Source organism: Dromiciops gliroides, chromosome 1 (genome assembly GCF_019393635.1).
Source record: "Dromiciops gliroides isolate mDroGli1 chromosome 1, mDroGli1.pri, whole genome shotgun sequence".
NCBI lineage: Eukaryota > Metazoa > Chordata > Mammalia > Microbiotheria > Microbiotheriidae > Dromiciops > Dromiciops gliroides.
In genome coordinates, this window is record NC_057861.1 from 242,201,048 (window position 1) to 242,216,716 (window position 15,669).

At 38.5% G+C, this 15,669-nt stretch overlaps 1 protein-coding gene across 2 annotated transcripts; it reads right to left on the reverse strand.

Annotated features, from left to right (window-relative positions):
* Positions 1-1,725: 1,725 nt before the first annotated feature.
* Positions 1,726-15,456, reverse strand: AQP4 (aquaporin 4). 2 transcript variants are annotated; one of them, XM_043965420.1, is made up of 5 exons: positions 15,338-15,456; positions 11,398-11,812; positions 10,302-10,466; positions 9,937-10,017; positions 1,726-7,242 (listed from the first exon to the last, which is right to left on the reverse strand). In XM_043965420.1, the coding sequence occupies exons 1-5, from the start codon at positions 15,367-15,369 to the stop codon at positions 6,964-6,966; spliced, it is 972 nt and encodes a 323-aa protein (XP_043821355.1). In that variant the 5' UTR covers positions 15,370-15,456; the 3' UTR covers positions 1,726-6,963. The 2 variants fall into 2 exon arrangements, with proteins under 2 accessions (XP_043821355.1, XP_043821364.1); XM_043965429.1 differs by lacking the exon at positions 15,338-15,456 and adding an exon at positions 14,274-14,425.
* Positions 15,457-15,669: the final 213 nt, after the last annotated feature.

The following is a 15,669-nucleotide window of genomic DNA, read 5'->3' on the forward strand; positions in this document are numbered from 1 at the left end:
AAAAATTTGCAAGTCATTTTTTGTTAGTTTCCATTTCAAAGAAAACTGAGAAACAAAGTGATTGAAGGCCAAATAGCAAATCAACAACAGAAATAGAAAGGAGATCTCATAACAGAATCCACAGCTCTCATAGCCATCAACTTGGTGGAAGAGTAATAAAGCTACTGAGTTTGACAGCCAAGATGCCAAGTAGGGACTTAATTCATATAGGCATTCCTCAAAAGTTTTAAGGTACAAGTCAATAAATTTAATTCATTTATTTTGTTCCAAGTAATTTGAATAGCTGAGTATGTGCTTAAGTCTGGATATAAAGGTTAATAGCCAGTAATATATTATATTTCAAAATGAATGTAGACACTTTGACCTATGGAATAGAATTTTTGTTATCTAGATTGGGGCTTCTGCTGAGATTATTTTGTGGGTACTCTATTGGGTATTCTTTCTTTCTTTTTTTTTTTGTGTGGGGCAATGAGGGTTAAAGTGACTTGTCCAGGGTCACACAGCTAGTAAGTGACAAGTATCTGAGGCTGGATTTGAACCCAGGTCCTCCTGAATCCAGGGCCAGTACTCTATCCACTGCACCATCTAGCTGCTCCCCCATTGGGTATTAATAAATTAATAAATAAGCATTTGTTAATACTTATTGACTGCTGGAGCTTCACTCCATGGATATTTTATTTGGTAAGGAACACAATTAAATGTCTTTAACAATTATCATTCCCCATTTCCCATTCCTTGGGAAACTCTGAAGATCAGACACATTCTTTTTTTTTCTTTTCAGGGCAATGAGGGTTAAGTGACTTGCCCAAGGGTCACACAGCTAGTAAGTGTCAAGTGTCTGAGGTTGGATTTTTTTTTTTTTAAGTGAGGCAATTGGGGTTAAGTGACTTGCCCAGGGTCACACAGCTAGTAAGTGTTAAGTGTCTGAGGCTGGATTTGAACTCAGGTCCTCCTGACTCCAGGGCCAGTGCTCTATCCACTGCGCCACCTAGCCGCCCCTCTGAGGTCGGATTTGAACTCAGGTCCTCCTGAATCCAAGGCCGGTACTTTAACCACTATGCTACCTAGCTGCCTGATCAGACACATTCTTAATGATTTTCTGGGGAAAATAATATATCTTGCTAATGTAAAGAATTAATTGTTATTTGAGGTTTTTATGCCTCAGCGCTCACTGGCCTGGGGCTCCGCAAACTGCACAGAGCTCCACCCACTGGTTGTAGCTGTTGCCAGGGCTCCGGCACCTCACCACTCCTGTGGCAAAATTATAATGATTGGAAGCCTAGTGAGGGCAGTCATGTGACTGTCAGAGCGGCCATCCCATTGGCTGGGGCTGTGTGGGGTGTTTCTAGGTTTGGGGGAGGAGAATTGGGCATTCTAGGTGGAAGCTGGAAAGCGACAGGCATTCTGCTGCGTATTTTCAGCTGATTCCTGGGCGGTGGTATATTTTCAGGTATTATAATTTTCCTTTCCCCATTTTATTTCCTTTTCCTTGATCCTACTGATCCTGTTTGTTTGTTTGTTTTTTAAGTTCGTTCTTGTTAAAATAAATCTTGTTCTGTTTTGAGGGAGGCTGCCGGTCTCCTTCCTTGCCCCAATATTGGGGTGAGCCACTTAGCTAGCACTCCCCAATTAAAAATTGGTCCCCACACTACAAAACTTAACTTGGGGAGAAAAAGAATAGCAAACACTTGAAGATAGCAAACACCATGCTTACTTTTTAAAGCAAACAACATTTTATTTGCAAAAGTGTAACGTTATGAGATACAGTATAACTAATGGAAATCAACCAGTTTGATCATATTTTTAATATGTTCCAAATGCAATGCATTATAGTTTAAAGCCCTGTGACATTAGTTCTAATATTATATTAACAACTAACATTTCAGTTAATAAATAACTGTGAATATAGCCATATGTTCAGTTTATTTTCCTTAGTTTATCATGAATTACAATTTCATTCTGACTTGGGTCATAAAAGTGATAAATATTTGTTTATACATTTTCATGCATTGCTTGCTTATTTAATTAATCCCGAAAAGCTTCTAAACACATATCATCTCGAGTTACACAAATTAGGTATATTTTCATCCTTTTGACTTGATACCTTTTACAATGAAAGATTAACACCCTAACTTTGCTTAAATTTGATATACATTGCCAACACTGCATAGTTTACAACATTTGATGTATTTCTTCCAAAGCCCCAAACGTTTGCAGAATAGAGCTGCTAGGTTTTTGATCTACCACAAAATTTCTATAATTTACTTCAAAGAAATAAGGATTTCAAAAACCGATTCCATTTTTGTCAACTGAATGGTAACACATACCACCTCTGAGAAGAAAGGTCATCCAAAAGAAAGAGAAGAACAATGGGAAACAGTAAGTCAAATCCAATGGACATTTGGCTACTAATATAGCAGTTGTTATTGTCATTAGTGTTGATAATTAACATTTACAACCCCAAACCAGTGGCTACAGAGTATCAGCTGATGTGGTTGAAAATAGGGAAATAAAGAAGGTGGTATTGTCTAATGACACTCCTAGTACTATGTTGGATGGGTGTGGCAGATTGTTCATTTTTGAGTGTAGTGATCAGTGATGGGAAAATGGTTGTTTAGAGCTGAGCAGGAACAGTAGGAGAGATGGCATTCGCACTGGCCATTCTTCAAAGCTCATGTCTCACACTGATCTGTTTCCTGCTCTACAAAGACAATGTCTGGGCAATCAATCACAAGCAATTCCTATTCCCACCTATTTCACTTCAGCATGGGGGGAAATGTTAAGGAACTAAAGGGATGGAGTTTAGCTATTAAGTGGGACAGAGACTCACAAAAACTCTTGATGACCTACAACATTTTCAATGTATGACAGGTTCCCCTTAGCAGGGATTGGAAATATTGGGCCTTTCCTATCACTTTGCAGGGAAAAGAAAACTGCAAACTGTTGTTTTAATTTTTTTCTTTGCTTAGAGAAATTCTTCTTGCCTCAGAACTTGACATGTCTTTAAAAAATCAAGTTGTACAACCAGTTGCCACAAACATTGACTAAAGTTATATATATAATATATGAAAATATAAGTGCTAGAGGACATATTTGAGATGAAATGAGTTAAATTAATCTTATAATGCTTTTTCAAAGATAACTGTGTCTTTCTAATAATCTTCTCATCACTAAACTAGACATAATTACTTTCTGGTGAAAGATATTTTGGATATGTGCATTATGAAATACAATACACAATAATTTTCATTGGATTTTATATTGATTGGAAGATGGTCTAGAGAGACCAAATTGTGATCTGTTATGGCACGAAGAAGGAGAAAGTAAATTTTATTTTAGTTTTTGAATATAAAACTCCATTTTTGTATTTTCAAGCAATCTACCAATGAAATTTTTAACAGTTTTCACAGTCTGAAAAGAATACTATGACCATGTGCCTGTATGGAAATGCTCTACTAGTTGGTGAGGTGAGATTAACCTCCAAATTAATGAGGATCAGTATGGAGCAGAGGAGAGAATTTGGGTTTGGATTTAAAAGACCTAGATGTGAATCCTAGCCTTTTCACTTTTTTTTAAACTGTGTGATCTTGGGCCTCAGTTTCTTCATCTGAAAAATGAGGGGCACAGACAATATGATCTCTAAGATCCCTTCTAAATTAAAAAAATCCCATGATCCTAAATAACTCACTTTTATTCTACAATTTATCTCAATATTTCAAATCTCTGTTGAAATTCAGTGTATGATACCCTTGGAATAATCTATGAAACACAAACTGAAAGGAGGCAAGTGATTTGCTCAAGGTTATAGAGGAAAGTGACAGCAGTGATACAAAGCAGAGAAACATTAATTTTTTTTTCTAGTCCATTATTTAACTACCAGTCAACATTTCCTTTTAGTGTAAAGGCTTAGTTAGGACTGTCTGACTGTCTCTGATATCAGGCATGTTTAAATGTGTTCTCCCTTCCATCCTCTGAGCCCCCAAATCTAAACCATTCCTTGGCTGTTTATAACTTTTGACAAAATAAACAGATCTTCAATGGAGAGGGCAATTTTACTCTTCAGAGATTCTTGGGCTATCTTTGTACCTACAATTCTATACTTTTTCATTATATATGAGGTAAGGCTCATTTTCATGGTCAGGCATAATTCCTTTGTGTTTTTACTAGTTTTTTCCTCTCTGATCTCTCCTCTGTATATCAGTTAGTAGTGCTCTCCTGGGACAGGCACTATGCACTTCATTAATAAAAAGAGATTAAAGGAAAAAGCCTCAGTCTCCTAATACACATGGATAATTTGGTGTCATCCACAAGGCAATAGACCCCTGCTGCAGAGATGTCATTAGAAAGGTACAATTTCATTACTTTTTACTGGCAGAGCCTTGAGTGAAATACAAAATATGTTACCTCATATGCAAAAAAATTATATCCCAACTCACAATGTATGTATTCATTTGCTTTCTTGCCTCTAAAATACAAGAATTTAAGAAAGACATTTTTATAGTTCTTACATTTGTAATATTTTCCCTCAATAAGTCCCTAAAAGCAAGCCTTTATGAAATATTAAGCAAAATACATCTACTAAAACAAGATTATTTTTATTTCCAAACTTCAAATGAAATGTTTTGAAAACCAAAGTCATGTACCATTTTTCTTCTTCTCTGATTTGCTGAATGAAGTAGCTGTGGCTGTCTCTCTCATGCACACAGAAGAGTGTATACAAATATAATGTGGGAGAATGTTGCTAAAAGTGATTTACCATCAGGAAAGTCACTATGATATAAGGTGTTTTTTCAGTGGTGAAAGGGGGCATGGAATCTGTTAACTCTGGCTGGTTAACCTATTTTATTTCTGAACTGACTTATCTACTGATAATTGATAGGTGGGCCTATACTAGGAAAACACAACCACTGATGTTATGCCCCTTTGATAGTGTAGTATTCAGGCATTTGGCAAACATAGCCCTCAGGTAACTTTCATACTTGGCTCTATAGAAACCATTGCCAAGCAAGTAACTCGGAGGTGGAGAACTGAATTATTGGCCAAGTAGAGCTCTATCTTTGGTGCTTATCCCAAGTATGGTGTCTACAACCTAGGCAGGCACCATCACCAAATGCCAATGGCACTGCCCAGCCTGCTGCATTGGCATTACCTTTTTTAGGCAGCCTTGCGGCTTTCCTAGCACCGAAGAGAATCAGGTTTAATAATGGTCCATTATCTCACTGCCACAGACACACAGCTGCCATTAACACTAAAAAGTACTTCTCAGTTGGAGCTATGCTTGGGATAGAGGAGCTCTTGGTTATCAGCTATTTACAAGCTACCCCTTGCAGTGATAGGTTTTTGCTTCAGTTCTACTGGGTTTTTGTTCAGTGAAATTGACATTTGTAGCTCTTTGTTTTAGACTAAAGCATAGGCAGTCAAAAATATATGAACTGGGGTTTCCAGAGAACTCAGTATTGACATAAGGCAAAAGCAAATGCCCCAACTATTTATATGCACCCTAATAACAAAGAAATGTCTACAATAAAAATCAATTAAATTTACTTCTGTTGGGTTATCTACAACACTTTTACAAATGAAAAGTCCGTCATGTAATCAGCTTTGCATAAAGAACATTCTGTTGTTTTCCTTTTCATCTGGTCCCAGTTTCTTCCTGAAGCTTCTTCTTTCTCAATTTCCCTTACCCACAAGACATCACACTTGTAATGGTGATTATTCACCAGCTGAATGATAAATGAGGGGGACTTTCTTATCAATGAGACTGAGGAGGACTCTTTAAGAAGACTAGTTTGGATTAATTAATATTTGCCATGGACATGGCTTAGGTGAGCAGAGTTTATCTATCAATAACAGTCAGAATTAATATAATGTTTGTTATAAAAATATCTCTTATCTAACAGTTAAATATAGTTAACCAAAATTAATGACAAGCAAACAAACAAAAACCCCAGATTTTCCAATAAATTAAAAAGATAAGTGTGGTTAAAGTTGAGATGACATAAATGAACACACTATAGTTTATTTAAGTAAGTGCACTGAAAACAGATTAACCTTTGTTTCCTTTGATACCACAAACCACATATGGGAACATACTGATTCCCATATGAGCCTGGGACTCATGGTGGGACTGAATTTCAATAGGTGAACCTCAAGATTTAGATGTTTGATCAGATGGACGTAGAAAACAATATATGGGTACAGTATTTGAGAATGTCTCAACCTTGGACTTTTCAGATGGACTATTACATCAAAGAGAAGTGACATTTACATTGTGAAAGATAGATATGTGTAATATCAGTTTAATAAGAGTCATTTCCAATGACTCATCTACTTTTAAAATTTCCTGTTAAAATATTATTTCTCAGGGGTACAGTTTTTTAAAGTGATTGCCTGGTGACAAGAGCAGGGTGGGGGTGGGAGAACATAAGCAATTTCTCCCTTGAATTTGAATAAATCTGTGCCTTACTGTACATTACCATCAACAAATCTGCAAAGAATGCTTAATATAGTAAAATAACCTAATTGGGGCTGACAACATTCCATCATGTGTCAGAAGAACAATCTGATAAATATATGTCCATAGGCACTTCCCAGGCAAGACTCAACTGTCAATCTGCACTTTAAACATCTGTACTTTCAGTTCACTATTGAATGCTAATAAATGGGGACAGAAATAAACATATATATATATATATACATATATATGTATATATATTCAGTTTGGGAGTATGCTTAGGGATATCTTTTAGAATTTGGAATCCACTGCAGGTCTCCATCCCATCTTGGCAGGGAGGAGAGATTTCACATTTAGAGACTGAGGACTCTGACATAAAGCAACCCAGAAGTTGCTTCCTCCTTAAAAAACTAGAAGACCTACATGTGCCCGATTTATAACAAATCTGTTTCTTTAATGGGTGGAAGGAAATCTGAGGGGTCTTCTCTGCTTTCAGTGCCACTCGATAGTCATACTGAAGACAACACTTCACTGGACGGATCTTTCCCTTTCTTTTCATCCCCCCTCTCACTGTCGATTGTGTGCACTAGTCCAGGTTTCAGGATCAAATCGTCAGCTTCTACCTGACTTCTGTTGTCATCCACTTCCATGTAGGTCCCTTTAGTTTGCTGAGAAGTCTTACTAAAGGCTTCCTTAAAACGGCGTTTAAATTCAACATCAGGACAGAAGACATACTCGTAAAGGCCACCAGCAAGGACAGCTCCAATGATTGGTCCTACCCAGTAGATCTGCAGAGCATGCAACAATAGGAAGCTATTGAAAATTATTATTTCAAAAGAAAACAAAAACTACGTGAATGTAGAGTTTGACTAGATTAGTTGGGGTTTACAGGTTAGAAGAAAACTGAACTGCATAGAAAACAGAAGGCATCATAATAATCTACCCCAATCCATAGACCTCTGGGTAATTTTTTAGTAGAAAACAAGAAAGAACCCTCCTTTCTTCCATTCCTCCCTTTTTTTCAACTCTTTTCAATTCTTTTCTTCCTGTTGTCTTAGTTCTCTAAAGTCTGAAGACTTTTTTCTTGGCTGTATTGAAAACCATACATATGTTATATATTCTCCACTTGAACTTGAAATAAATACAAAAGAATTTCCAGGGGTGTTTTTATTCTTCCTTAGAGTTGCCAGTCTTTTACTGGTTTTCTCTGAGGTCATGTTCACAGTACAGACTTGACAATATTTGGATTGAGCTATAAAGAGCACACCACTGAAAATTTACAGAAGGTAATGTGAGAAGAATAACTAGAGAGAATTCCATTTTCACCCATTATTTTCCTTGGTTTTGGGGAATTGGTTTTACTTGCAAATGCCACAATATTTTCATTCTTGTTCTTAATCAGAAGTTGATATTTTCAGTGCCTAGGTCTTTAAAAATATAGTAGATAGCATTCAGATACCAATTTAAGGTTTTAAAAGTACTTTAAAAGTACTTTATGCTCAGAACAACCCTGGCTGGCAGGTGCTATTATTATTTTTATTTTAAAGATGAATAAATTGAAGCAGATAGAGGTTAAATGAGTTGCTCAGGATTTCACAATAAGTAAGCATCTGAGGCTGACTTTAAATTCAGGTCTTCCTGGCTCCAGGTCAAGTGCTCTATCTACTGCACCACCTAGCTTCCTCTTTAACAATGGGGAGTATATTTCCACTATAGTCTGAGTGAATAACAACCTCTATTTTTATCTGGGAAGAGACATAAGAATCAACTAGTCAAAAGTTGAGTGAACTTCAATCCTCCCCTTAGAGAAAAATATCTACGATGGACCATTAAGCAATTTTTAGATACTTCTGTCTCTTTCTAAAAAGAAAATTCCTTTACACAGCTTTCTCACTGCGAAATACAAAACAAATTCCAACTTTAAGCTACGACTGTAGCAAACACAATTGATCAAACGGTGGGCATAGTGGCTGTAGCGCTGGATTCCTTATCTTGAACTTGAAGAGAACTGTAAGAGAGTTTATTTTCTTTGTTCCTTTTCAAAGTGGGAAATGAGAACCCTCCCCCAAATGTCTTTGCTCTTTGTTTCTTTGGTTAAAAACTCATTTGATTAGTAAGACTGATTGTAGGTACAACCAGTTTCAAAAGGGAGATCTGAGACTCTTAGTTGACTACCTAAACACCTGTTTTCTACATTTATGCAAAAGACACCTTGATTTTAAGAAATAGCTTTATGTTTTTGAAAGAAGACACATCTGTTTTAGTTATAGTTTAGGTATAGTATCTATCTGTTTGTAGATATAGTAGATTCTTTCTTGGAAATGGATTTAAATATTAGTGGTCTTCCCCCCGCCTCCTGCCCCCACACCCCCTGGTTTTCACTTTTCCCCAGAAGTTCTCAGGGGATCTTCAGACCAGTAATGGGCTTGGACCATGCACACTAAAGGACAGAGCAAGATACAATACAGAACTAATTCTTTATATGTATATATATGTGTGTATATATATATACACATCACATATATACACACATCACATATATACACATGTATATATGTACATACATACATGTATATTTATGTGCATGTATACATACATATCATACCTATATGTGTATGTGTATATATTTAAATAATTATGACTACTTTTGCATAACTTTGTCATCTATCTCCCTGATATCTATTCAAATTCCTATACTTTGTATATAGTGAGAATGACTGGATCAGGCACCACTGGTTTTAATCTTGCCTGGCATTAGTCTCTAAATCTGCTGCATTGCCCTTTGTTTTTTTTCCAGAGTTGTAAGAGCCTACCCCAATAAAATTGATTGTTAGAAAACAGAAAACCCTGTTGTCTTGAAGCAGTACCACCATATTATTTATTTAGGCACCAGATTGAACATACTCCTTTAATCTCACATATTTTATATAACTTAATAAAATATATTTATATATGTATATTTCATATAATATTTTAAAACTATTTCCACAATAAGTTGTTATATTATATATTCTACATTATCTGTTTACTGTTGGAATTCTTTCAGTTGCAATACCATTAATTGGATTTATGCTTTTGTAAACAAAGAAGGTGAACAAATCTAGCCTGGACAAGGTTCATGGCTTTCTAAAGGTATGCTTTTATTTCTGAGCAGGATTTGTTTTTGTTTACTTGAGAAACTAACCCATCCCCCCCTTTCACTTTTTAATTTGCTTCAAATAGACCACCTACAAGTGTGCACTAAATTCTGCCACACAGCCTATCACACATAGCACAAAGAGCAGGACATTTATAAGATCCTTCCTGCAGGCATAGAACAGATGTAAGATGGTATGTTTTGCAGCAGATCTGTGCTAGTATTTCCCTACTCTTTATAGAAGGTGCCATAAAAGGAAAAAAACCCCACAACAATAAACAAATGAGAAACAAGCAATTGGTCATTGTTCTCAGCTATAGGAAGATAATTATAATAACACATTTACCCAGTGGTTTTCCCAATTTCCCATGATAACAGCAGGTCCAAAAGACCGGGCAGGGTTCATGCTGGCACCAGTGTAATTGATCTATAGGAAAAAAAATGAAACCAACTTCAGGCATTGTTAAAATAGGGTTATTATTAGCGACATTATCTACCACTTGATACCATTAGCCAGCCCATTTGGAGATTTCTAGTTATTGGTAGGTATACCAACATTCCCTATGACAGAATTAACACAATTATCCCTTAAAATGAAGAAACAATAAGTTAAACATTAAACAAGTATGGCCACTAAACACATCTTCAGTCTAGTTCTAAGAAGAAGGAAAATGAAGTGGATCAATTATTTAAATAGAGTTGGAAACTTACAGCAAATAAGTGTCCAATTGCAACGGAAAATCCAATTGCTAAAGCTATTGAACCAGTGACATCAGTTCTGTGTGAATCACAGCTGGCAAAGATAGTAAACACCAACTGAAATGTGATTATCAACTCCACTAGGAGTCCATGACCAGCTGTAAGATTTCCATGGACCTAAAAAGAGAAAAAGAATACTTTCTTAGTAGAATTATGCATTTTATATAACAATATATAAATGCAAGTGGCATATTTCCTCAGGGTTAAAGGTGGTAGTTATGCTCAAGACTTTTTTTTAATTGTGAGGAACCCCCCCCTTCCCCCCCCCCAATATATTTCTATTCATTTTGGCAGTTAGAGCCGATTTCACAATGACCAAATGGAACTCATAGTGAATGCCCAGTCCTAAAAAGGAAGTCTTGCTGGTACTGAACTTAAATTTACAAAACATTTTTTGAGAGCATTGTAATTTCATAATTCGATTAGAAATTCATTAATTAGGTTTAAATTAATTAATTTCTATTTCAATTAAATTTTAAGCAGTACGAGGCTCTAGTGGATTTTTAATCAGCTGTGGTGCTGAGTTAACAAATGATATTCCTTATCAGCTTAGAACAAAGCAGGGATGTAAACACTAATACTTTTTTGGTAAAAGAAACATAGTATTCTAATGGAAATGAAACTAAATTATCCCCACAAATTTCTTCCTCCATTCCCCATCTAAAAAAAAAAATATATATATATATATAAATATAAATATATATATATATATAAGTTAAGAAACGTCATAACCGAAGTCTATAGTCAGTAGAGAAAATGGGCATGCTGAAGATAGAGGGGAAAATGATAGCTTTTGATACTTCTGAACTCGGCAGTGTTTTAAATCACTTACTAGCCCCCAAAGATTTCGTAGTGACACTGTCAGTTTTCCGGAATACTTCCTTGCCCATGCTAATAATTATCTAGGTTCCCTAATGAATAGGATATTCGCTGGGACTAAATTAGCCACTTTGGCGAAGCTCTTTCAGGCTTGCTAAAGTTTCATTTAGCAAAGTCATCACCATCAACTTCCGTGTCTTGTTTTAAAAGTAAGAGTGAAAGTTGTTACCGTGGTAACTCCTAAGCCTCCCACCACACTGGGAGGTGTGACAAGGTAGAGGATCCCTGCCCCGATGATAGCACCTAGGCACTGAGCCGCAATGTAGAAGACAGATTTAGCAAGGCTGATCTTCCTCGTGCAGACCATAGCCACGGTCACAGCGGGATTGATATGGCCTCCACTAATATGTCCAAAGCACTGGACCATGGTTGCAATGCTGAGTCCGAAACAGAGGGAGATAAGGACCATGTCTACTGGTAAAGGCTTCTCTGTTCCACCCCAGTTGATGGTGGAACCCAAGCTGAGGAGAACAAAAATAAGCATCGCCAAAAACTCAGCTGCCACAGCTTTCCAAAAAGGCTGAGTCCAAACTCCTTTGAATGCCACCATGATGGTCTCACGTTTACACAGAGGTCCACACTTACTGAAAAAGAGGAAAATAAGCCTGAATCAGAAGCCACTAAGCCAGCCTATGTTTTACCGAAAGGTTTTATGACTATAACTGGCAAGTCTTCCAGTGATGCTGAGTGTGTTGGGAGGAGTTAGCAAAGGTTATTTGCATACCAATCAAGAAATTCCTGTAATATCGGAGAAAATCTCCATAATTTTCAAGTTGATCTCCTGGGTTTCTTGATGTCATGTATACTTATATTTACATACATGCATATGTATAATTAATAATCACATTTTAAAAGGAAATTCTTTAAATTGACCCTCTGAGAGGAAGGTGCTTATATGAAATTCTTTGAAATACACATTGGAATTGATTAATGCTATTGGTTTTCCATCAGATCAAGTCTTATTCTCCCTGTCTTAAGGTAGCAGAAAGTCTTTTTCAGCTATTTTTTTGTTTCCTGGAAAGGATATTCTGAAAATGGGCTCAGAGGTCATTCTTTTTCCTCTCTCTAGGGACCCCGGATTAAGAGAAACCTGTTAGGAGGGCAGAAATTCGAGACCCTCATCTCTTGCTGCAGAAACACTCCAGCAGGCAAATTAGGAGGGAAAACGAATCACAAAGTGAGTGTTCTCTCAGTTTGCAGCGATGTGAACAGAATCAAACTGGGCTTTAGACAAGCTCATTCCCTCTTCGTCTCTTTGAACCTGGAGCAGGATTACAGTAAATTGAAGGCAGGAAGAATTTGCTAATTGGTTGCCAACCCGGGAGTCACAATGAGTGTCTTAGTGAAGCCAGACCTGAAAGAAGAGTTCCGTGAAGTATCATCACCACAACAAAGCACAGGGGCTACAGAATGGAGCCCTTGGCGAGAGAGCCTCTCTGGATTGGCAGGAAAGCAGCCTATTCCCCCAAAGGGGCCACCAGCAGGAGCCCAGGCTAAGTCCAAAGCTCTGAATAAATAGTAGTTTTTCAGGACCGAGATAACAAACACCAGGATACAACAGGTTGAGAGGAAGGGACAATGCTACGCTTGGTGTGCCACCCTTTTCTTTGGGGCTGGAGGAGTCTGGGGTAGGGAAGGGCTGCAGGTCAATGACCTTGAGTGGGTGCAGGGCGCATTTTAGGGTGAAGTTCTCCCTGGAATTTTTATTTGTTGCACTAAGGAGGGGCCGTTCAAGGGGGCTTCCTTCTTCCCGCCCCATGATCACCCTTTCTATCGCCCTGGGTTTATGAAAGGATGCAATGGTCCACTAGGAGGTCCGAGCACGCCTGGCCCTCAGTGACCCCTCTCTCCCTCGCAGGGAGGAGGGAGAAGCAGCCAATAACTTTGCACCTGAGCGAGGGAAAGGGAAGCTGCCTCTGAAGGAACGAGGTAGGAGGAAGGGGGGGGGGGGGGAGGGAACTCTTTGGAAGGGGGCGTGGCGCTAACCGCTCTGGGAAGCCGCGTTGCTCCGGAGGTGGGGGCATTGGGAGCAATTTGTAGCAGAGTTTCCTTTGCTACCGCCTTCTCAGCTCCTGCTTGCCTGATCAGGAGCCTTGCACTTACACTTTTTCCTTTTTCAATCCCTCTGGGGTAAGGGGACACAAGATGAAATTGCCATCTTCTCTATAGGCTCACATGTCACCAGGATTTAATGCCAGACTTTTGTACCATTGACTCTAGAACTATACATTGGGGGGAATCAAAATGTAACTAAGTATGTGACTTCCCCTGGGGCAACGCTTCCAAATGCCCTGGTGTGGTGCACCCCACAATTGCCCTAGGGATATCCATCCAGGCTTTGGCACTTGTGTGTAAATCCCTTTGAAAAGAGAGGCAAGCAAGCTCAGAGTGGAAGCTTCCTAGGAACAGGTCTGCAGTGTTGCTCAATGGTTCTCACCCCTGAAAACAAGGTTGAGATAGAGGCAAGACCGCTAAGTTAGCACTTTAGCAGGACAGAATTATTTCTTAAGCAGAGTGCATCCACCAATGCATTCCTTAGCAATCAGGTCATCCTCTCCCTACCCACCCTAGCCCTCACATCCCAAACCCTACTCTCTGTTCTGGGGCTCCAAAGGGGAAACTGCCTTTGACATTGTAGGATCCACTTCACAGCTCATTTTTTTGGGGGGGGTTGAGTTGATATTTTGAGGTCAGAGGTAGGAAGGTTAAAAAAATCAACACTGGCCTTTTGTCACAAGATAAAGGAGGAGTTACTGGAAGAGAAACAGCAGGGGGTTACCCCAAGCTTTTCTTGCCTAGCTGAACTTGTCTAAGTGACATATGTAATTATACATGACCCCAACTGGGAAACGAATGATTTACAGCAACCTTGTTAACTAGGACCTATAGAAGCAAATAGCAGCTTTATGATATTAAGCAAATAAACAAGCAAACAAAGCTTTTTCAAAAGTACCCCCTTAGAAACCAAGGGAAGGGGTGGGGAGGGGAGTAGAACAACTTAACTCACAAACCAAAAAAAGTGGAGAGGTTCTGCCCTGGACTTACCAGTGGGCAAAGGCCCTAGTGATGACGGTAAAGGGGGATGCTATCGGCAGGTGTTGGCCTTTAACTTTGCACGGAGGAAGAAGAAAGACGAGTCAGAAGTTAGAAAAGAGTTAGAAAAGGGAGGGAGAAAGGAGAAGGCAGGGAAGCAGGAAGTTTTTTTTTTCTTCTTTTAGCTAAGTAAAAGAAAAGGCTCTCATGAGAAAACACAAGGGGGAGGAGGCACCTAAAGAAAGGGCCCACCTCCCTGGCTAAACCTCAGTGGATCTCTCCCTCCTCCAATTCCCCACTTCCCTTTCTTTCCTACCACCTGCCTGCCTCCCCAGAGACCTAGTCCAAGAAACTTTGTTGTTTCTTATGTTTTTGATCTATGCCAGCCACAGAAAACACAAACAAATGAACATCTTTTAACTTATGTTTTTTAGAATTTCCCCTGAAACCTACCAGGATTTGTCTTACTCCAAGGCTGAGCCAGACAATTTAGTTTCCTTGTGAAACCCGACATTACTAAGCAACATATGTCTCTAATGTAACAAGTGTTCACACCAGGTACCCTTCTAGTTCCTATTTATCGCCCCCCAGTTCCCCTAAATGCTCCCACTCTTTGGAAATGAACCAACATAATTTGTTTTGCTTCTTTTGCTGTAGAACAAAGCAGGGTTTGTTGATGTGAAAGGGTTTTACTGAATTGTGCACATTACTTTCTAACTGAACACCCGGCTTGCTTATCTAGTCCAATCTATTTTGGGGCTACTAAACACCTGAATGAGTAAATTTTCTGAGCAAAGATACTGCAGATAGGTTTGCCTCCATAGGATACTTTCTCTGTGTTTCCACAGGTCCATTCCCTAATTGTGATTTACTTAAAAGCATCTTCTGCTTTCTCTCTGTTCTCTGTACCTCTCTAACAAATACTTCCGGCACCCGGATCTGAAAGAACTACCCACATACTAAGGAGGTACCCTCCAGATTCTATCTGAAATTTCATGTATTTGTATTAAAATAGAAGTGCCCTCCACTTGGCAGCCTTTTACATTGTGCTCCCTTAAGGAAAACAAGGTACTTACCCCCAACGCCTTGATGCTGGTCTGTCACTCATTCCTTCCTTGGATAGAGGGCACAGGAGGCAGCCCTCCAATAGCTGAGACTACAGCACTGAGTGCACTCGGAGTCAGATTACTGCAACTTGTCTGATTGGGTTTTTGGAGTGTAGGGGTGGAAAGATTTTGAACCATGTGGCAATCACTAAGTTATATTTGAACTTGAAATAACTTTTCCTTACCTGATCACCATAGACCCAAAGCATTTCAGGAATAGGAATCATATACACAAACACGTACATACATACGTAATGTAATTTAAATTTTTTATTTTTAAAGGAAGCATATATTATATAATT